Source organism: Cibotium barometz, chromosome 8, assembly GCF_041138505.1.
Source record: "Cibotium barometz isolate CiBa-2024 chromosome 8, ASM4113850v1, whole genome shotgun sequence".
NCBI lineage: Eukaryota > Viridiplantae > Streptophyta > Polypodiopsida > Cyatheales > Cibotiaceae > Cibotium > Cibotium barometz.
In genome coordinates, this window is record NC_141053.1 from 10088128 (window position 1) to 10109838 (window position 21711).

General features: G+C 41.4%; 1 protein-coding gene and 1 long non-coding RNA gene across 6 annotated transcripts in view; one reads left to right on the top strand and one right to left on the bottom strand.

Annotated features, from left to right (window-relative positions):
- Positions 1-3943: 3943 nt before the first annotated feature.
- LOC147635881 (uncharacterized) lies at positions 3944-5166 on the bottom strand. Of its 3 annotated transcripts, none has more exons than XR_015266451.1 (2): positions 5044-5166; positions 3944-4922 (listed from the first exon to the last, which is right to left on the bottom strand). It is a non-coding gene; the product is annotated as an uncharacterized LOC147635881 (long non-coding RNA). The 3 variants fall into 3 exon arrangements; XR_015266449.1 differs by having other exon boundaries at positions 5070-5160; XR_015266450.1 differs by having other exon boundaries at positions 5031-5160.
- Positions 5167-12254: 7088 nt separating this feature from the next.
- Positions 12255-21711, top strand: part of LOC147635882 (uncharacterized) — a 59833-nt gene continuing 50376 nt past the window's right edge. For all 3 annotated transcript variants that reach the window (XM_086801278.1, XM_086801279.1, XM_086801280.1), the window contains exons 1-2: positions 12255-12902; positions 13042-13121. In XM_086801278.1, coding sequence (XP_086657404.1) covers positions 12785-12902; positions 13042-13121 — 198 coding nt within the window. In that variant the 5' untranslated portion in view covers positions 12255-12784. The remainder of the gene's footprint in view (positions 12903-13041; positions 13122-21711) is intronic.

The following is a 21711-nucleotide window of genomic DNA, read 5'->3' on the forward strand; positions in this document are numbered from 1 at the left end:
CTTGATTGGTTCGAACTCTTCTCAAAAAGAACATGTCTATTTCATTTGAAAGTTGAGCCTCGAAACAGGATATTTGTGCGAGCTCTCGAAGTTTTGTGATCCTTGTATCCTAGTTGGCATCCCAAAAGATCCGATTTTACGTGGGGATATACATGTTTCCTTCTGTATCTACATAAAGTTCGTGTACATCTTGTATAGCAACAAGGACTTTTGGATTATCTAGCATCTCCAGTCACGACCTGAAAATACCGGAAGTGACTATCGCTCCAAGAGCACCCTATTATGGTCAATGTAGACTGGGACTTTTGCAATCTCATGAGAACCATTAACACTGTAGAACATAGGCTTCACCAGAGCAGATTGAATTTGTGCTCGTACCCCTACATTCTCACTAATAGCTCATCTCTCTGCTATTTGGCCCCTTTATTATGATTAAAGAACGATTACCTAGCACTCACTGGATTACATTCCAAATAACATAACCTCTACACGGTTTATACTCCTCAACATTCATCTGGTATCTTCCGTTGTGAGTTGGGATAGACGATCACAAAATACATCTATAATAGTGAATGAGGTCGGTTTTTGTATACTTTTCAAGTACAATATAGATCTTTACACAATTTTATACCCTTACAAGAGTATTTGATTGTATCTTGACAACCCCCTTTTACTACTCAAGTGTGGAAATATTTGAAGACCATTTATCGCATCCCTCATTACCCACTTTCAACCAACAATCTGAACTTCGGATTGGCGATTTGAAAGCAAGACAATCCAAATCATGGTCGACCATTCAAAAATTCTAGAGAGCAAAAAAAACATAATTTTTGAGGATTTTAAATTTTTAAGGTTTTTCTTAATGTTTTTGGAGTTTTGACATGAAAGTGATAGTTCACAACATGGCATGATTATCAAAAAAAATTAACTAAAAACAACTACAAAGATTATTAAATTAAGCTAACATTACCAAAAAGTATAAAAATGATAATATACACTAATTTTCTAATTAATCTAAGTATAAGGCTCATAGCAATGAAGAAAATAACCAAGCAAAGAGATAACCTACCTCAATCACACTCAAGAAACCAAGAACGCTCACATGAAACACATGATTTTGATCTTTGGTCATGCAACTATGCTTGTTATAACCAACAAGCAGAGAGATAACCTACCTCAATCACACTCAAGAAACCTGGAATGCTCACATGAAACACATTGAGGTTGATTCTCACTTTCTATACAAGCTCTAATGAGGTCAAGATGGTTTATTCCGTGGCAACAGAGAATTTTGCACACATAAGGACCAAATGGAGTAACGTCTTCATCGACACAGCATCTGATCAGAGAGGTAGTTCACCTTCTATACAAGCTTTCTATACAAGCTCATCATGTTTAATGAGGTCAAGATGGTTTATTCCATGGCAACAGAGAATTTTGCAAACATAAGGACCAAATGGAGTAACGTCTTCATCGACACAGCATCTGATCAGAGAGGTAGTTCACCTACGGGTGAATATTGAGAGGGGTGTTTATATGAGTGCTCTACCCTTAACATTGTATTAAGCAAGCACCAAATAGCTCATGTTTGTACGGCCCCCATTACGAGAAGTAGCCATGGTAGAGCAACTGAGTTGCCTATCATCCTTGTACTCACACGAGATAATGAGGAGGCCAAATGATTTGGAGATGGCTTCGATTTGGTTTGGCACACTCAGACACCATGTGAGAGAGACTATCACATGCAATTATGTCCAAATTGGTGATGCAAAGCATCACGAGAGTACTAGAAATGATCCAACTAAGTGACACCAAGGCATTGGTTGAGATGTGAAGAACGTGAATCAAGGGAGCCCTTGTCTTGATGCTCTAAAGTCCCTTGAAGCTCCCTATTGGCAAGCTAGACTAGGTTATAAGTGTTGGTGATTTGGTGGAGGTGATACTTTGTTGCTCCTACTAACATCCTCATCTCTATCAAGCACTCGTGCCGAGCATAAACGAATTAGTTTACCATATGTGAAGGTACAAAATATGAAGCACACACACTTAGTGCATCCATTAAGAGGCTAACTAACCATTTCTAAATAGCTACATTTAAGCATACCAATTAAACATGCATGTTGGCATATAGGCCACTCATGTGGCAAGATAAGTCACGTAGAAAGTATGCAGTATATATAAGACTTTTTTGCTACATTCAAGCCCCAAACTGTTAAGAAGATACGCGAGGATTTCCGAAACTCCAAAAAATATGCAACAATCTCATTTATGAAATTTAGATCCAAGAATCTGAGGGGAGTGATAAGTTGCCTTGTGATAGGTGATGAAAGAGTACATAAAGATTTGTAAAAGACTTAAGTTCATCTTCTTGTGGCTAAGATTGACCTTATTAAGATCATCAAGAAGCAAATTTCGATCTCTAAGGAACAGCAAAGTTATTAAATTGAGGTGTAAAATTACACCAGTTAAGGCATCAAGAATGAAAGAAATCACTCATATTTCTCATTTGCCCCATGTCAAGACAATATATTCAAACAAGTCAAAACATATTACCATTTTACCCATTTTACCTAGCACCAACTACTTTAGCAAGGTGGAATGCTTAACTTGCTCAATTCAAAATCTTAGTTCATGCCTAGATTTTGACAATCTCTATTATGAACTTGCTGTATGGGAGTTTGCATGCCGTAGAAAAGATACGTCAACCAATAGAGGCCTGGTATGCTACAAGTGAATGTTCGAAACAAGAAATAAATCCAAGTTTCAGGATGATCGATCCCCTACATCCAATTCATATGATGTCTTTCTCAAGGGCCCAGGGAAGTACATCTCAAGTTCACCAATTGCTCAGTATGAGGGGACTGATGTCAGATCCGCAGGGGCAAGTAATTCATCTACCTATCCGAAGGCACCTGCGACTTCCTAGTTCTTTGCATTAGCTAACTCTACAAATATATATTGATATGCAAGAGGTTGCATCTTTAGATTGAAGAGCTTCACAAGTTGGTTTTTTAAATAATTATAGGTTCAACCATATTCATGCAAGTACTCGATGGTTTCAAGTTTTCTTTGATTGTATCTTTAAAAAATGTCAAAACATTACGCAAATCACCTGCTATCCGAGCAGTATGGGTTTGGGTGATGGTGGTGAAGATAATTTCACGATGGCAACTTAAACATCTTAAATCACAATACCAAACACCCCCCCCCCCAAAAAAAAAAAAGGAATTGAATGGCATGCCCTACGGTTCACATCTCTATTGGTGTCAATTGATGTCATGCTCTAAAACTCCAGCCCACGGCTCAAAGCCACTCAAGAATTAAAACTTGCAATCACCTTATCCACAAGTACTGTAGCTTGAAAATATGATCCCAAAGTGGCCTTTACATATGCAATCCTAGCCAAGTGAACGACTCTAAAACGACCTTGTCCGCAAGGACCAAAAACAATCTGAAACAACGCTTGGTGTCTTCACATTTAACACTAAAAAGTTGACTTTCTATAGCAAACATGGTCTTGGTCAAACTGGCACTACAAGTTAGCCAATGAAACGGCACGAATCGATGTATATTGTCTTGCAAAAGAGCTACACGATCTATAATTTGAGATTTGTAACCTGAAAGTGGCCTTGAAGACCGTCTGTGCGGCCCTCCTGGCAATTACTAAAGCACAGAGTCCTTGACAAGCAACACCTAACTATCCTGCATGCACCCGTAAACTAACCTAACCCATGGCCAAACACAAGATGCACAGCCAAACACAAGGTGCACAGTAGCTCTGAACCCACTTAGAGCTTACCCTACATAGATTTATAACTAACCCATCGCCAAACACGAGATGCACAACCACCCACAGCCAAACACAAGGTGCACAGTAACTCTGAACCCACTTAAAGCTTACCCTACATAGATTTATCACACCACCAAAGGCCATTTACAATGGTTGATGCTCAAAAGAACTTTGTTACTTCAGATTTACTACAGTAAAAACAATTCACAGTGCCTGCATGAGCCCGAAATCATGAGTCTGCTCTCATAGAAGCGGCACAAAGTAACTAGCAATAAAGGCACCCAACAGCGGTGCCAACGTTGCATGGTAGGTACCCAAAATTCAATGCAAAGGTTTTTACCATGGAGAAAAGGCAACCCGCATCTGTCTGCCAGCTCTCGTGAAGATAGGCATCAACTTGCAAAGTTCGATGCTGAAGGTTTTCACCATGGAGAAAAGGCAATTCACGACCCTCTGCCAGCTCTCATGATGACAGGCATCAACTTGTACATGCATGTGCCCCAAAACCTCTGCATGTAAGCACGAGCGATCCCTACGACCGTTGCAAAGGCTGCAGCATCCAGGCCCCAAAAACCACCACTTAAATACCTATTAATCTACATATTTGAAATTGGAGCTTTTGCATGTACTTGCAGTTTCACAAACACTTCACACAAGGCAACCATGCCTACTAATAGTCTGCTTCATGAGTATGGAGATGATCCGTGGATACAGCATTTGCTTGCAGCGATGACTGTAGAAAAAAAGCACTGAAAATTGTGTTCCCACCAACACAGTATCGTTTGCTCTCAATAATAATCATAGGAAAGTTAGATTAACCTATTACATCAATCAAGGTTAAATCAGCTCCCTAATGATGTGAGTCTGATGAACTCAATAAGGAATAGATAAAAAAACCTAACATGCATCACTTCCTTCAGCTAACAGACAACCCCCCTGCATGCGTAGGGTTCCTACAGTCGTTTTTCTCAGCTAGTTGCCAGAGGTACTCCTGTTCACAGACATATACACAAAAAGCATCTGGTAGTGTTCCAAAAAGCAAAGAGTCCCATGCACACAAAAGCGCATAGGATTCAGCCTTCTGCAGAACTCAACCAGCTTTCTGTATGACACTGCAAACAGTCCCAAAAACCTGAGCATGAAAACCACCAAGGCCCAAGGTATACAAGGTCTATCAGATGCACATAGACATAACAAAAAGGTACTGCTTTTTCCATAGATATGCAACGATTTCAAATACCGTCTAAGCATACCTAACCATAGTGTCTTCTCCGCTCACCTCTGACTCTCCTCCGTCTTCCACCCGAAGTGTCCCATACCACTCGGCCTTGGAGGACAAAAAGCATCCCACAAATTAAAACCCAAAAGTTCCACGTGTAGAGGGTCTTTTTAAATCCCTAGCTGTTTAGGAAACAAAAAATTAAAGCTAGTTTTTTATCAACTCACTTGCTCCTATAATTCAACCTTGCCCTCTTTGTTGGATCATACTTGCAAGTTTAAGCGGGCTTGGACTACACTATCAACACCCTCTCCCTCTGCTCAAAACCTCGTCCTCGCCCTCTCATCTACCCTAAAATTCACTACTTTCCATCCCATAACCCATCACCTTTCTGTCACTGGTTTTCTCCAAGTTGACATGCAACTAGAGACATACGGGGTCAAGTGGGCAGTAATTCCCTTAAGTCATCTAACAGTAATGACATGCAGTCAGTCGGCCATGAAGACTGGTGAAGCCATTAGGATGGCTAAGATTTTACCCGCCACCAGCACTTAGGCTGAAACATGAACAAGAGCGTGCTATCCAAGATCCTTTCAGGAAGGATAGCATTGGGCCCAAGTTTGCTGGTTGCTCCAAGCCTTCACCAACCGATAACCATGGGGTTGTCGCGTGGTCTCAAGTAGCATTCAAGTTTGAATTTGCACACATTGGTGGGTCCAAGAATGGCTCAATAGTCTTGACTTCAGGTCCCTAAGTCATGACGCTTTTTTTTAAGTACTTTTTTGTACTTTCTGTTTTTGTTTTGAAAAAAACCCTCAATATTAATTTTTTGTTTTACAAGGTCTTTGCCGAGCCATAATGGAATCTAATTTGTTGCATGCTCTTACTTTTCCACATGAGTGGACAGTTCTTAATGGTATTCAGGCTCCAAGTTCACACGCTAGATGTGCACAGAGAGAGAGAGAGAGAGAGAGAGAGAGAGAGAGAGAGAGAGAGAGAGAGAGAGAGAGAGAGAGAGAGAGAGAGAGAGAGAGAGAGCTTGATGGAGAATATTACAGCCCTAAGCCTGATTCAAAACAAGATGCTGAATAAACATGTTTAAGACAAAGGAGAGAGAAGAAGAGAGATAGTTGGTGTCAAGTTTTCTTGTATTTCATATGGCACAAAAAGGTGACTGAATGCTTGTACATGGTTAGGCCCTTGGTCATCCCCATAGCGGTGACCTCTGGCCCCTACATAACTTCTGACTTCTCTGTTTGATGAAAATGATGAATGACTTGTTGTGATGACTGAAATGACTTATGCTTTTATATATGTGGAGGATGCTGGTCAGCCATCAGATACTGCTGTCGGGCAGCTTTGGACTTGAATATTCATGACTTTTACTGAATGCTGCCCTTCATGCACTATTTTGCCCAAACTTAGCTGACCTTCACATGAATGCTATCGACTAGCTGCTTGGGCTCCTGCTAGCTGCTGATAGGGTTCCCATGCCCTCCTTGCTGATGGCAATAATGATGATGATGATGATGCTATTGATGATGATACTCTTGCTGATGTTGATGCTGATGATGCTACTGATGCTGCTCTAAATGCTGACTTCTTTTTTTTCGAGAAAAGATCCTTTCATTAGTTTTAAAAAAAATGCCCACTGGGCTACAAAAAACTCTCCTGCTCATAAGAAGGCAGAGCAGAGATCCAATCCAGGCAGCTAGGGAGACTCTCCCTAGGTGCAAAAAGGTACAAAGATCGATACAAATAACTAAGAGCTATATCATACAATACGAGGGGGGGAAAGCCAAACAGGTGGCCTGTAATGCCAGCGGGGGGTACCCGCGTGTAGTGTATAGAAGGGGCCGCGATGACTAGCTATGTTTAATTGTTCTCCTAAGATTGCTACAAGAATTACCTCAAAGACACAAGCTCAAGCTCCACCTTCTTAGTAGAATGCTTGCCCTCATTAAGTGGTCTCTTTACATGGATGTTATCACATTGAGACAGTTAGTTTCTCATGAGTAGGTGATGCAATCCAATGAAGCAATATCTCGTGTAACCATCAAAAGATTTGTACCCACTTGCTCGCAACGCCTAGACCTAAAAGATAATATTGGAGAGAAGAAGGAAGGAGAAGAGAACATAAGGATAACTAATTAAGATGAGGGCTTGGACCGTAACATGCGCACACACACTCACACAGGGTTGCAAGGTAGAGATAAAGTAGAGAGAACACTCATATTTATTATATGTGAATGGAAGATTGTTACACTATGGGAAAAATAACTAATATAATTTATAAATCATTTCTCTCACAAAGCTACCCAAAAGTAAGCGACCCAAGGTAGAGATAAAGTAGAGAGAACACTCATATGTGAATGGAAGATTGTTACACTATGGGAAAAATAACTAATATAATTTATAAATCATTTCTCTCACAAAGCTACCCAAAAGTAAGCGACCCAAGGGCAATCATTTATTATACGAGCTCTTTTACATCTGAAAGCTTAACACCCAGGATGTGTGAACATAATATATAAATCATTTCTCTCACAAAGCTACCCAAAAGTAAGCGACCCAAGGGCAATCATTTATTATACGAGCTCTTTTCCTCATGATAAAAGCTTAACACCCAGGATGTGTGAACATAATAGTACAAGCTTAACACCAAGATGTGTGAAAATCATCAAGATATCTACTTGCAACTTAGCTAAGACATGGTAGAATTAAGCCGAACACTATGAGTGTATGCTTGGAGATTATAGACTCAAAGTGTAGAATCAACTTAGCTAAGACATGGTAGAATTAAGCCGGACACTATGAGTGTATGCTTGGAGATTATAGACTCAAAGTGTAGAATCAAGTTCTCAACTTGTATGTGGGTGACATTGGCTGATAATTCCAAAGGGTCATAGTGGCATTGAGGCTCATTCACCTAATACCAAATAGGCTATAAGGGCTCTAAGAGTGGTGATGTTATATACTAGACTATGAAAGTGATTTTTCATGAAGTGAAAGATAATCCTCCAAAGTCATACTTTGCCAAATTCATTAGAATAGAAGGTTTGGACGAGTTCCCGAATGGAAATATTAGCAAAGTGAGGTTGATTAATATAATATGTGTAAGGTTTCAAAAGAGAGAGAATGACCATGTGTTCCCGCGTTAATTATCTATTGCTCGACCAATGTATGTATTTGTATGTGTATTTTAAAGGGGGTGGATACCCTAGATAACTATAATAGGAACTAGAGCCTAGATAATTGAAAATTGTGAGGAAATAATAATGAAGTGGAAAGCTCCATGGAATTGATGTAGAGCTTAAACTTTGAGGGAGAACCTCTAACTTAAGCCCGTCCACCATAATAAGAATGACAGAACATGCAAGATGTGAGTGGGAATTACATGTCATGCTCACAATTCTCTAGTTGTTATCCTCTACAGTTGATAGAAAAGTTAAATTAATTTTGGAATTACTATAACTAACCAATCACAAAGGTATATTACACTTTACAAGACATGTTGGATACTACAAAAGAATCATTATGTTCTATGACAAAATTGCTAGACCATTGTGTAAACTACTTGTAGAAGCATACAATGAATTAAAGAGAGCATTAGTGAGTACCCATGTCTTAAGACCACGAAATTGGGATCTCATTTTCTTAGTGTATATTATTGATTCATCAAACTTTGCCATTGGACGTGTATTAGCACAGCCCAGAGAATGCACATCAGATAATCTAGTGTACTTTACAAGCTGATAATCAAAGATGAAGAGATGAATTATGCTACCATAAAAGAAAAGATTTGGCTATGGATTATGATGTGAAAAAATATATTTTAGCTAATAAATTTGTATTCTTTGTTGACCATCAAGTATTCTTATGCCATCTTGTAAACAAACCTTGTTCAACTAGTCGCATTACACATTACTTACTCCTTTTGATGTAACTTGACTTCTTTTGGTGGAACTGGTTACTTCTTTTGATGAAATTTGACTTTGTTTTTATAGTGAGGAAAGGCTAATAGCATGTGCTTTCTAATTGTATGTATGTTTAGAATTCCAAATGGTGAACCACCTACGAGAGTAGAAGATGATCTACTAGATGATCCTTTGTGTAAACTAGATTTAGTTACTAAAAGGAGTGAGGATATCTTTAACTCCCTAGCCCCAACTGATAATTAATGAATAGAGATCACACTAGGTGTTCTTAATCAAACAAGTTGCTTTATATCAGTTGATTACTAGAAAATTATAAAAATTGGGAAAAGGTGATGTGAGTGGGAATATTAATTTGTTGATGTTTATGAACAAACACACTTTGGGGGGGTTAGGTGGACATTATATGCCACAGAGAACTAATGATAGAAAAGTGTTAAAAGCATGATTATGGTGGCCAATGTAACTGAATTTATGAAGGGTTGTGATGAGTGTCGATGATTTACAAAGAGAGATAGAATAGATATAGGATGCCATTGACTCATATCATGGTTCAACAAACATTTGATAAATGGAAAAAGGATTTTGTAGGATGCAAATGCCATAATATGCTACAAGGAACATAATGAAAAAATGATTTTGTAGGACCCATAATATGCTACAAGAAACATACAAGCTCACTTGAAGTACAAATGACTTGAACCTTTTTTACAGTCACACGGAACTAACACCACAAGGTTAAGGAAAAATTGATACCTGGAATAACAAGGGCATTTCAATGGGAGTAAGCTTAGGAAATATTATGGACGTCTGACTAGCGATACGCTTAATTAGATCCACTATAAAAAGCTAGACAAATAATAGGAGGCTATGAGAATTAGAGCTTCTCAATAGGAGGTAAGGCTATGAGGATTAGAACTTCTCAATAGCATGTAAAGGCCATAGAAGACAAACTACGAGTGAAGGCATAACCAAGATAATGTTCCTATGTGGCTGCCTTGACGATAACACATGATGATGCCAAATCCATTGAACCAACTAGACTATGGGCATGATTACTTGCTCATGTGACGAATTGATGCACTGTTATGTATGCCTTGTGTTCAGCACATATTTAAAATAGGAATCTATAATTACTCCAAATTATAACGTTCAATACTTTAGCAATTTAATGCAAGAATGTTCCATTTATATGCACTATATAAAAACAAGGTAAAAACAAATGTATAATTAGTCAATGTTGGTAAGAGCTTCTAGATTCCTTACATCACTTGATTTCTTTGATATAAAGACTTTGTTGAGACCATGACAATTGTTGGCTACTTCCAAGGGACTTGTAGAAAATTTAAAACATATGTATAATTAGTCAATGTTGGTAAGAGCTTCTAAATTCCTTACATTACTTGATTTCTTTGATATAAAGACTTTGTTGACACCATGACAATTGTTTGCTACTTGCGACTTGTAGAAATTTAAAATGTATAGAATGAAAAAAGTGGAAACGTGTCTTATACAATGCATCATAGCTAAACATCATTTATTTGGCTCATGTTAGTTGAATGGGTGCATAACGTATCAAAGGGCATACATTTCTTGTTGCAAAACAAGTGAAACATATAACACAAAATGCTACACAATTCTTTAATATAACAATAAAAAATGGGAGCATGTGTTTTACACTTATCAAGGCAAGTTCCATTAGGTGGATACTTGTTACATTTTTTTACATTTATTATATTGGATAGCAAAATTTATTGTCAATGAATTTTCCTTACTAATCCACATTCCAACAAAAGGTAGATTTGCATATAATATTTGACAAGCATGCCATGCAAGGTTATAGAGAAATATTTATGCCATTTATCTATTTCAAAATTTTCAAGGATATATAGACAAGGATAAGGCAACCTTTGTGCCTCAACCATTGAACATATCTAGTATATTTGACACAAAGAGCAAAGGTGTATTACATATAATATGCCTTCCAGAATCACCTTTTGATTGTTTGCATCAAGTCTTTTTTACATTTGCCACTTCCTAAAAAGAGCATTTTATAATCCAAAATTCCATTAGCATAGTTTCTATCGATCATTTTCCATTATATATTGCATTTGCCACTTCTCAAATATATATTGTTAAAAAATTGGGTTCATAGTATGATCTGAATTTTAATTGGTATAATTTTAATTGCTTACATACATGCTTTAGCATATGTTGTCATATCCAATGTTTAACATCAACATTCTTTGAGGATATCCAAATATGATGTTTTTATAATATTCTTGATCATTGCATACAATGCATCCAATCATTTAGGAATGCATTGTATGCATTCCTATACTCTTACCTTAAACAATTAGGAAGGAATACCATAAGATAAACAAAACCGACATTAGGATAAACAATTAGGAAGGAAACAAAAGTGACATTAGGATACTTATTTTTTTCCTACGCAAAATTGTTAGATCATGTTTTGTGCTTAATTTGTAGCCACTTGTCAATGCCTTATAACTTGAGAAAATTGACAATATGACCATATCACAAACAAAAGTGTGATACTTTTTTTCTCCTAGGAAAAAACATTTATTTTTGTATCATGTTATATGTGCTCATTTTGTAGCCACTTGTCAATGCCTTATAACTTGATAAAATTTAGAGTTACAAGATAAATTTAAATAACAAGTAACATGCTAATGCCATGGCATGAGTGAAATACGCACACTTCTCAAATTAATGAGGAGAATGCTTACATATTTAGGTGCTTTGATGTAAAGAAGTGAGAAGTACATTATCAAAACTTTTGATGTATGTTTTTACAATTACATGTTACTAGTTGCTCCTTCCTCCCTAGAGGAGGAAACTTACATTTCAAAGCAAATGGTCTTATGTTTGGTATCAATATTGCAAATGGGTAAATGGTCTTATGTTTGGTATCAATATTGCAAATGTGCAAATGTATTATATCGTCAATAGTGACTTGAGATAGGAGCGATGGATTAAAGAAAATATTGATTCTGATTTTTCGAAGAAAAGATATTGAGATAGTGGCAATGTATACAAGCGATCTCTAGCTTCGATCTTTCAATGAAAATACAATAATGGCCTAGGTTTAGTAGTATCATATGCCTTCTTAGCTTTGGCACATGAGAGCATATGACTCTAATATTCGTGTCTTGGTGTGTAAGGAATGAAATAAATGGTACGAATAAGTGTTACGATTGTCAATGAGATTGTACCAAAGTGCTTTAACAAAGATGGTGGAAGCTAGGAAATACACATCATTTAATGCAAGTGGAGGATTGAAATACGAAGAATTGTTTGACGATTGGGTGCTGTGGTTACCTTTCCATGGTTTGATTATTTGCATCCTTGTGGCTAATATTATTATTCTAAATGCCCTTACTCTTGTAATAATTTAAACTTTTCACCACTTAAGTGCAACTTGTTTTTCCTAGTACATGTAGCCCTTAGTGAGATAAACAAGATGCAAATCTGACTGTTGGGCTTTAGCTCAGTGGTACCGAGTACACACCTCTGGAAACGGAGGTTGTGGGTTCGAATCTACCCTAGTGGTGGTACCAAAACTCTGATAAAAGAAAAAGAAGTATTATCAACGTAGAGTTGACGTCTAGTTAATTGTAGACAAATCTATATATATACAGTGCACACCCTTGTATTAGAGGAGTATAAACACATGACCCTTAGGGCCCTATACTGATGAAGGTTTAATGTATAATAGGGGAGCTAATGCATGAGCAGGAGAGGTAGCATACTCACAGAAGTCTTCGCGCTTGACTCTCTCTCTCTCTCTGTCTCTCTCTCTCTCTCGGAGCTCGAACCATGAAGTATGTTGTGGTCACCGGAGGCGTGGTGAGCGGGCTCGGCAAAGGCGTCACCGCAAGTAGCATCGGTGTTGTTCTCAAGGCGTGCGGCCTCCGCGTCACATCTATCAAAATAGGTGAGTGTTCTCTGCTCTTCAAGAAATAACAAAAAGAAAAAAAGCATACTTGTTGCTTTTGTTCTCATGGTTTTGATTAGATTTTGCCTTCCCAATTTGTAAACATTGTTTTCTGGGCTTTGTTTTTTCCGCCTTCAAGACCCTTATCTCAACTCAGATGCCGGCACCATGTCTCCGTTCGAACACGGCGAAGTTTTCGTACTGGATGATGGTGGAGAGGTAGCTCCATTTGCAAATATATAGCTTGGCATTTTGAAATTTGTACTTACGCTCATGCATTAACGATGATACCAATGTTGGTATGCTATTCATTCAATGTTTTTGTTTGTGTTCAAAACCCTCTCAAATTTTAAGCTTTCCAACCTTGTGAAGGTATTAAATCCATTCAGTGTTTTTAAACCACTGTTTCATGTAAGCAGTGCTAGCAAGGTTTCACGTCTAAGCATTTGAAATGCTTACTCTCAAGTGAAAGCGAAGGAGGGGAAAAGGACCCTGAGGGGTATGTTTAGTGTGGACTCATACCACCAAACATATCATGTTTAACAAGAACTTCTACCGTCAGGCCTCAGTAAAGTCCCATAGCTCTCCTTGGTAAAATATTAGCCCTTAGACCACATATGCCCACCATCCACTGCCATTTATCATTTACACGATTATGGTGCAACCCAAGGTCTTGGCGAATCTTAGATTTTGTCAATCATTTCACATGTTCCCATTTCAAGGAGTTGGCGTCCTTGAAACTCAACAGAACATGCATTTTGTAGGTCCTTGTTAATGTCTTCATTAGATATTCAAATCACTTCTAAACATTCGTACTGGCACTAGGTTCCAATGCCCCCTCTCTTTTAGAGTAGTACTTGCTATTACTATAAGAATGAAAGTACAAAGCTGGATGAATTATGATAAGCAACATTTCACTCTGTTTTGTACAAATTAGGCTGGGAATGGAGTAGCAATAGCAATGACTGAATCTTTGGGGACCCTTTTTAGATGAGATTTATTTTAGCACCAGACAACCCAGTCAGGTTTGTTCGTTTCCATTTTTCCACCTTATCTTCAACCTAGTTGCAGTCAGGTCTGTTTTTTTTCCATTTTTCCACCTCGGAAATCCCCCTTCGACTCATTATTAGGGCTCTATCTCTTTGCCGAACCATATAGTAGAGTGGAGACAGAATAAGGACTAAACTGTTCTCATGCTTTGACGTCAATACTTTGCTCTTTTGTTCTTGGCCTGCATATTCTCATAGGACTTGGCCTGTGGGCACTGAAATCTCCCATACCAAGAGTGCACTGCTATACCCTACTGATCTTAGGACCTGTCTCTTTATAGCTAAGTCCTTACAATTGGTTTCTCTGTCACTAGTTGTGGTACATGCATATGCAGCATGGTTTGTTCTCTGTAGTTGAATGGTAGTTTCAAGATCCCAAATCCTTTTTTAAAGACATTTCAGATCATGTGCATAGTCTCATGGCTATGACATGGCCAAACTGGAGCTCTAGGGAGCCCGTCTTTTGCCTTGATTTTCTTTCTTTTGCAATTTCTGATGAGATCCTAGAGGTGGTGGACAGACACCATCCCAAATCACATAGGTATGCAGCCCTTGAGCCCTCATTTCAGCCTTGGAGCAGTTCACAGAGTACATAGGGCTTGTTTCTTTTATTCACCTTCTAGCTCGGACTCCTCCAAGCATCTAACTATCTTCTCCAAAGATCCTTTTTGGATTCTTTGCTATTGTGCTTCTATGCACTCCAGTGGCTGAATCCCCTCTTGCCCTATTCGCCATGAGGATCAACCCCCTTTTGAGCCTTTCACGTGGGTGTTCTGCTGTTGGAGTTTGCATACAACGAATGCTATGCATGCGTCTACAGAAAAGCTCCGTTTGAGTGCTCCCATTAATTTTTATATGAAGGAAGATATCTTTGCAGCAGGTAAGTATGTTAAAGATCTTAACACAGCTTTGGCATAGGTGCATACAGTGGTGGAAAAGTTGCAAGAAAGATAAGCTATTGATAAGCATTGTTAAAAGCGGAACTAAAGGAGGGGGATTAGGTTTCTCTGAAGTTTGGCAAGGCTTCAAAAGCGTTTTAGGAAAGAGGGAGTGTAGCGTAAGTTGTTTAACATATATACAAGCCTTTCAAAGTCAAAGAGAAGCTTTTGGATTAGAGCTACTTGAGCATTGGAGGATTTTGTTCAAGTCTCTTGAGGAAATATAAGGATGTGAACCATAGGAGCTTGTGTCAGATTACCCATCAACAGTAAAAAACGGTTTTAGGGATCTGTGGGTATAAGAATTCAGTCAATGAGTCCGCATGAAGGATCGTGGTATATGGCTGTTTTCATGCATAAGTATTGTTTGGTTTTTTTTCATGTGATTTAGGTGCAGCAAGAAGCGATTGGGGCAAGCAGTTAGCCCTGCTGGTGTGTGAGTTGTGTTGATAACAGAATAAAAAATCTTTTTCGTCACTTGCAAACTAAACTGTTGTAGAAAAGATATGTTTTCAGTCTTGAGCTTCTATTATTATGCATTTTGTGCTTTATTTTGTGTGTGGAGAGAGAGAGAGAGAGAGAGAGAGAGAGAGAGAGAGAGAGAGAAATGTTTTAAAAGACCCATAGGGTCTATGAGACCCAAAAGGTAGTACAATGTATGCATATGAATACTGAGCCATGGAAAAGGAAAACAACTTTACGAAACTAGCTACATAAACTAAAGTATCCATGTGATCTACATGATGACATGGTGTAACGTGTGCAGAAGGCGAAAGTGGGCTCACGAGAACCAAATTAGTACATAATGGGTATTACAAACTGTGCTGGAAGATGTTAGCGGTCATCTCCTGTCTGTATATTTACACCAGGGCCTCTGTTGTGGGTGTGCCCGCCCAATTTAGGTGTTTTCTCATTTTTCCCCACTCTCCATATTTTTTCCCTAATTTTCCCTATTTTTACCAAGGTGTGGGAGGTTGTCCTGTGGTTCTGGGATTGATCCAGGTGATAGCCGACTGGTCCTGCTGCTCCCCATCTCTCTCTGTAGTTGGCCGACTTCACATGTGTGCTCGCCGACTGACAGGAGCTGGGAGCTGGCCAACTGGGATTTTTGCAAGTCAGGTGTCCTTCAGGTGCTGTCGGCTGTCCTTGCTACTAGCCGACTGGATAATAGGGGCCATATAAAATGGCCCCTTGCCCCCACACATGTTGTATTCAGTTTCCGGGATTTTCTTGTGTATATATAGTAGAGTTACACGCCTCTCTCTCTCTCTCTTTCTCTATTGCTATGTTTTTCTGCAATGCACTTGCTCTTGAGTTTTCAGATTTTGTTTTCATCTCCGCTACATATTCTGACATGGTATCAGAGCTCTAGGCTCTTGATAGATCTTGGGAACTGTGTGAGCAAGAGGGGGGCTGTTGTGTTGCTGATTGGTGGACTGTTTTGGACCGTCCGGGAAGAGGAGAAGCAAGAGGAAGGGGGGCTGATTTGCTGGACAGCCACTTGCAGGTTTAAGTTCTTCCTTTTTCCCACCTACCCACCCTTTTTTTCACATGTTCGGCCTCCAAATCTTCGCTACCATTGTCAAAAGAATCTTCATCTGGACTCTCCTCATCCTAATCTTGATGCACCAAGTATGGTACTTGGATCCATCAAATTTGTGTGTCTTATCAAACATTTTTTCCACCATATTTGCCATGGTACCCAACCCCCACACACACTGTCCCAAATTACACAAATAGGGAAGTCCTTTATAGGTGGACTTTACAATGGAGCTTGTCTTTCACCCAAAAATGCTCTACTCTTTTCAGTTACACCCCCGCAATGGCAAATTTACTTGAAATGGCTGGGAAGCATGTGAAGATCCCGACACTCCCCACATTCCCAGTGGATCGCCAGCTAGACGAGAACAACTATGGCATATGGAAGGTAATGATGGAATCTGTTTTGGAGTCTTATGACCTTGTTGATTTCATTGTTGTTGGGGTTCCACGGCCGGAGTTAGAGGAAGGGGAGTTACTCTCAATTCGGAAGGAACGCGAGGCACATGCACAGTTATGGAATCGTGTCAATGCTAGGGTCCGTTCTTTCATTTTCCTCAACTGCACACCGTAGGTAATCAATTATATCAAGCATATGATGCTGGCCAGAGGTATATGGCAGCATTTGGCTTCTCTCTATAACAAGGTATCACCCATGAAGAGGATCTCCTTGGAAGTACAGATGCGGGTGACGAATCTTGCAAAGTCGTCGACGATGCGGAAACACATCAACAAGCTGCAGGCTCTTCAACAGGAAGTTCTTCAGGCTAGGAAAGAGATATCATCGCAGGATATGGCCATCACGTTGCTGTTGCATTTGCCCTCTCAGTACTCAGCATTCTACTCTTCTTTGATTACCAGTGGCAGGCTCAACACCATCACATGCATCACATGGGAGAAGCTTGTGCCCATGGTCTTGGACCAGGAGGAAAGATTCACGAACCCTCCGCAGGGCGGAGGTTCGGAGGCCTTAACCGGCCAACGGTCGAAAGGCCGGAATAACAACAACAAGGGCAAAGGGAAGGCTTCATTGGAGAAGTCTTTTGAGAAAAAGCTTGACGCAGACCGAGAGAAACTGAAGGCCGAGAGGACCTGCAATGATTGTGGCGAGAAAGGCCACTATTGGAGGAAGTGTCCTAAGCGGATTGGGAAAAGAGTGTTGATTCTTCAGCTTCAGCTGCAAAGACTCCAAACCTTTGTGTACTTAGAGATGATGGACTCAGATGCTTCATCTTCTTCGAGCGAGGAGGCAGTTGGCTTCACCGCAAAGGATACTTAGGAATGGATTCTCGACAGTGGTGCTTCCAGGCACATGACTCCTTCCTGTGACTTCTTTTTGGATTTGAAACGGCAGTCAGGTTGCATTTTCATTGGCGACAATTCCACAATTCCGATACACACTGAGGGTCGGATGGAGATCATTATTGACGACAAGGGGGGTAAGCATTCCTCTCGTGTTCTTTACGTCTCGGTACTTGGTTTTCATCTATTGTCAGTGCATGAGGTATGCAAGATCGGCTTCCGGGTGGAGTTTGAGGAGCATTCAGTTGCTCTACGGGACCGCGAGACTGGCGAGGTTGTTTGGGAAGGCGACGTGGAGAATGGTATCTACAAACTCTCCGCACTATCCTCATTGACAGGTTCTCAGGTTGGTGACTTGTGGCACTTTCGATTTGGCCACTTAAATGTGGATGCGCTGCGGCGAGCTTTCCGGGACCAAATGGTGGTTGGCTTGCCAGATGTTGGCAGCAGGCAAGGACATTGCAGTTCTTGCATACGTGGTAAGCAGCACAGGGAATCCTTTTTGAAGCAGGCTTCCAGGCGGGCTTCGAAACTGTTGGAGTTGGTTCACACTGACTTGTGTGGACCTATGCAGACACCATCCTTGGGAGGATCTCTATATTTTATGCTACTTGTTGATGATTGTTCCAGATTCACATGGGTCTATTTCCTTTCTCAGAAGGACCAAGCCTTTGCTTGGTTCAAGGAGTGGCATGTGATGGTGGAGAAAGAGCCTGGATTGCAAGTAAAGACTCTCCGGGTTGACAAAGGAGGTGAATTCTCTTCAAATGCTTTCGTGAGATTTTGTGCAGATCATGGCATCAAGAGGGAACTGGCCAATACAGGTTTGCCATCAGAGAATGGAGTGGTAGAACGCAAGAACATGACTGTGGTGGAGATGGCGAGGACAATGCTGGAGCATCGTGATCTTCCTTGTTCACTTTGGGGAGAGGTTGTGGCTACGGTTGTCCATATCCTCAACCGGTCTCCGACGACTTCAGTACGTGACATGACTCCCTTTGAGGCATATTTTGGTAGGAAACCTGATGTCTCTCATTTTCGTGTATTTGGGAGGGATGCATATTTACACATTCCGAAGAAGCAGAGGAGGAAAGCTCGACTCCAAGTCCCAAAAGCTTATATTTGTGGGATATAACTCTCTTTCCAAGGGATAAAGGTTGTTTGATCCAGAGAGGAATGAGATTGTTGTCAGCAGGGATGTGGTCTTTGATGAGCATGTTCCGGTCTCCACTATTGATGCGCCACAACTTCTTGGAGACCCAGAGGATTCTGATGATGATTCCCAGTCTATTGTTCTAGCTGGACAACCACAATCAGTTCAGGAGGTTGAGCCTGCAGCTGGAGTTGAGCCCCCGCAGCACAGCAGGAGGCTCCGCGTTTTGTTCGAGTACCGTGGTGGTTGGTGGACACCCTTAGGGAGTCAAGTGTCACGGAGCTTCCCTCTGAATGGACCACAGAGGACGGACCTCGAAGATCGCACAGAGTCCGTGAGTGACAAAAGTCATTCAACGGAGCTGCGGGTAAACTATGCTTTGATGTCTCATATCATGCGGGACAAAGAGCCCCCTTCCGTCAAGGAAGCCCTTGAAAAGGATACTTGGAGGAAAGCCATGCAGGTGGAACTGGATGCCATCGAGACGAACAACACTTGGGAGTTGGTACCGAGGTCGTCAAAACGACCAGTCATTGGTGTCAAATGGGTCTTTAAGACCAAATATGCGTCAGATGGGTCGGTGGACAAACACAAAGCGAGACTCGTGGCTAAGGGTTATGCTCAGTGGCTAGGCATCCACTATGAGGATACCTTTGCACCGACAGCGAGAATGACCACGATTCGGACCGTTCTTGCCCTTGCTTCTTGTCAGAGGTGGCTTGTATATCAGATGGATGTCAAATCTGCGTTCCTTAATGGTGACCTGCAGGAGGAGGCGTATGTTGAGCAACATCCAGGCTTTGTGGTTCTAGGATCAGAAGGGATGGTTTACAGGTTAAGGAAGGCCTTGTATGGTCTTAAACAGGCTCCCAAGGCTTGGAATCAGAAGATTGATTCCTTCTTTCTTCGGACTGGATTTCAGAGATCGGTTGCAGATCCCAACCTGTATCTCTTTCGGGAACGCGACATGGTTACGTTAATCATCCTTCATGTGGATGATCTCATTATCACCGGCGGTATTGTGGAGCACATTGGAGTGACGAAGGCTGCCTTGTTAAAGGAGTTTGAGATGATTGACTTAGGCTTAATCCACTTCTTCTTGGGATTGGAGATTTGGCAGACCTAGAGGGGGTTTTTTGTCTCTCAATAGCGGTATGTTCATGAGTTGCTTGAGGCCTTTGGGATGAAGAACCGCAAGTCTATTACGTCGCCTATGGACCCGAACACAAAGCTGACAATGAATGATCCTTGTGAGCCAGTTGATGCCTCTCTGTACCGGAAGCTAGTTGGTTCATTGATCTGGTTGCTAAACATGAGATTGGACTTGAGCTTTTCTGTGGGGCTGTTGAGCTCATTCATGCAGATGCCGTTGAAGTCTCATTGGGACGCAGGATTGCGGATCTTGCGGTATCTGCAGGGTACGAAGGATCTTGGACTCTTATACACAGGAGGGGGATTGATGGATGGAGTTAGACTCCAAGGTTGGAGTGACTCAGATTGGGGAGGAGATCGAGACACGAGGAGATCCACATCAGGCTACAGTTTTACCCTCGGCTTAGGAGCGGTTTCATGGAGGAGTAAGAGGCAGCCAACTATTGCCTTATCATCGACAGAGGCAGAGTACTGGGCTGCTTGTGGTGCTACTTGCGAGGTTGTGTGGTTGCGGAGGTTGCTTGGCGAGAGTGGGTTTCCACGGAAGGAGTCCACAGTCATCCAGTGCGATAACGAGAGCTGTATAGCTATTGCTCGAAACCCAGTCTTCCATGCCCGGACCAAGCACATAGAGATACAATATCACTTTGTACGTGAGAAGATCTTGGCTGGTGACATCTTGCTTCTTTATTGTTTGACGGAGGACAACACGGCGGACCTCTTCACGAAGTCTCTACCTCAGGCTATGCTCCGGCGGCACTCCAGCTCCCTGGGGTTGGTTCCACATCCAGGAGCTGAGAGGGGGTGTTAGCGGTCATCCCTGTTTGTATATTTACACCAGGGCCTCTGTTGTGGGTGTGCCCGCCCGATTTAGGTGTTTTCTCATTTTTCCCCACTCTCCATATTTTTTCCCTATTTTTACCAGGTGTGGGAGGTTGTCCTGTGGTTCTGGGATTGATCTAGGTGATAGCTGACTGGTCCTGCTGCTCCCCATCTCTCTCTGTAGTTGGCCGACTTCACACATGTGCTGGCCGACTGACAGGAGCTGGCCGACTGGGATTTCTGCAGGTCGGGTGTCCTTCAGGTGCTGTCGGTGTCATGTGCACAGTGTGTATCTATCGTGTGCTACACGCACGCAAGACTAGTCTCGAGGCTTGGGGAAGCTTGGAGCTAGGCAGGTTGATTGGTGAGCTGAGTTAGGGATATACTAACGGGCGGGCACCCAAGTATGGACGGGCGGGCGCCCAAGCGTGGACGCCCGATGACCGGCCTATAAAAGGGTGGCCAAGGTTAGTTATTGGGATATAGAGAGTCTCGCGAGTTTGTGAGAGCTCTATGGTCTTGGAGCCTGGATCTAGTGCAGACGTGCACCTGCTTTATGCAGCCGAGGCCGGTAGCAATCTCGAGGCCCGCGAGGGTAGCTTCGTGGCGGTATGGGACGTCGCGAGGAGGAGATTGGTTGGTATGTCAACCTAGTTAGCTTAGCTCGTGGCTCGGTGGGGACAGCCAAGACTGTGGGCTTGCCCACGGCTGTCATGGTTGGGAGGTGAGTCAGGCCTGCACCCCCTTGTTTGTTTGTCCGTTTGTTTACAGGATTTGAGTCTCGTACCAAGAACGATCACGAGGAGATCCTTGTGGATTTGACAGTGGTAGCAGAGCATACCTCGTGAACGAGC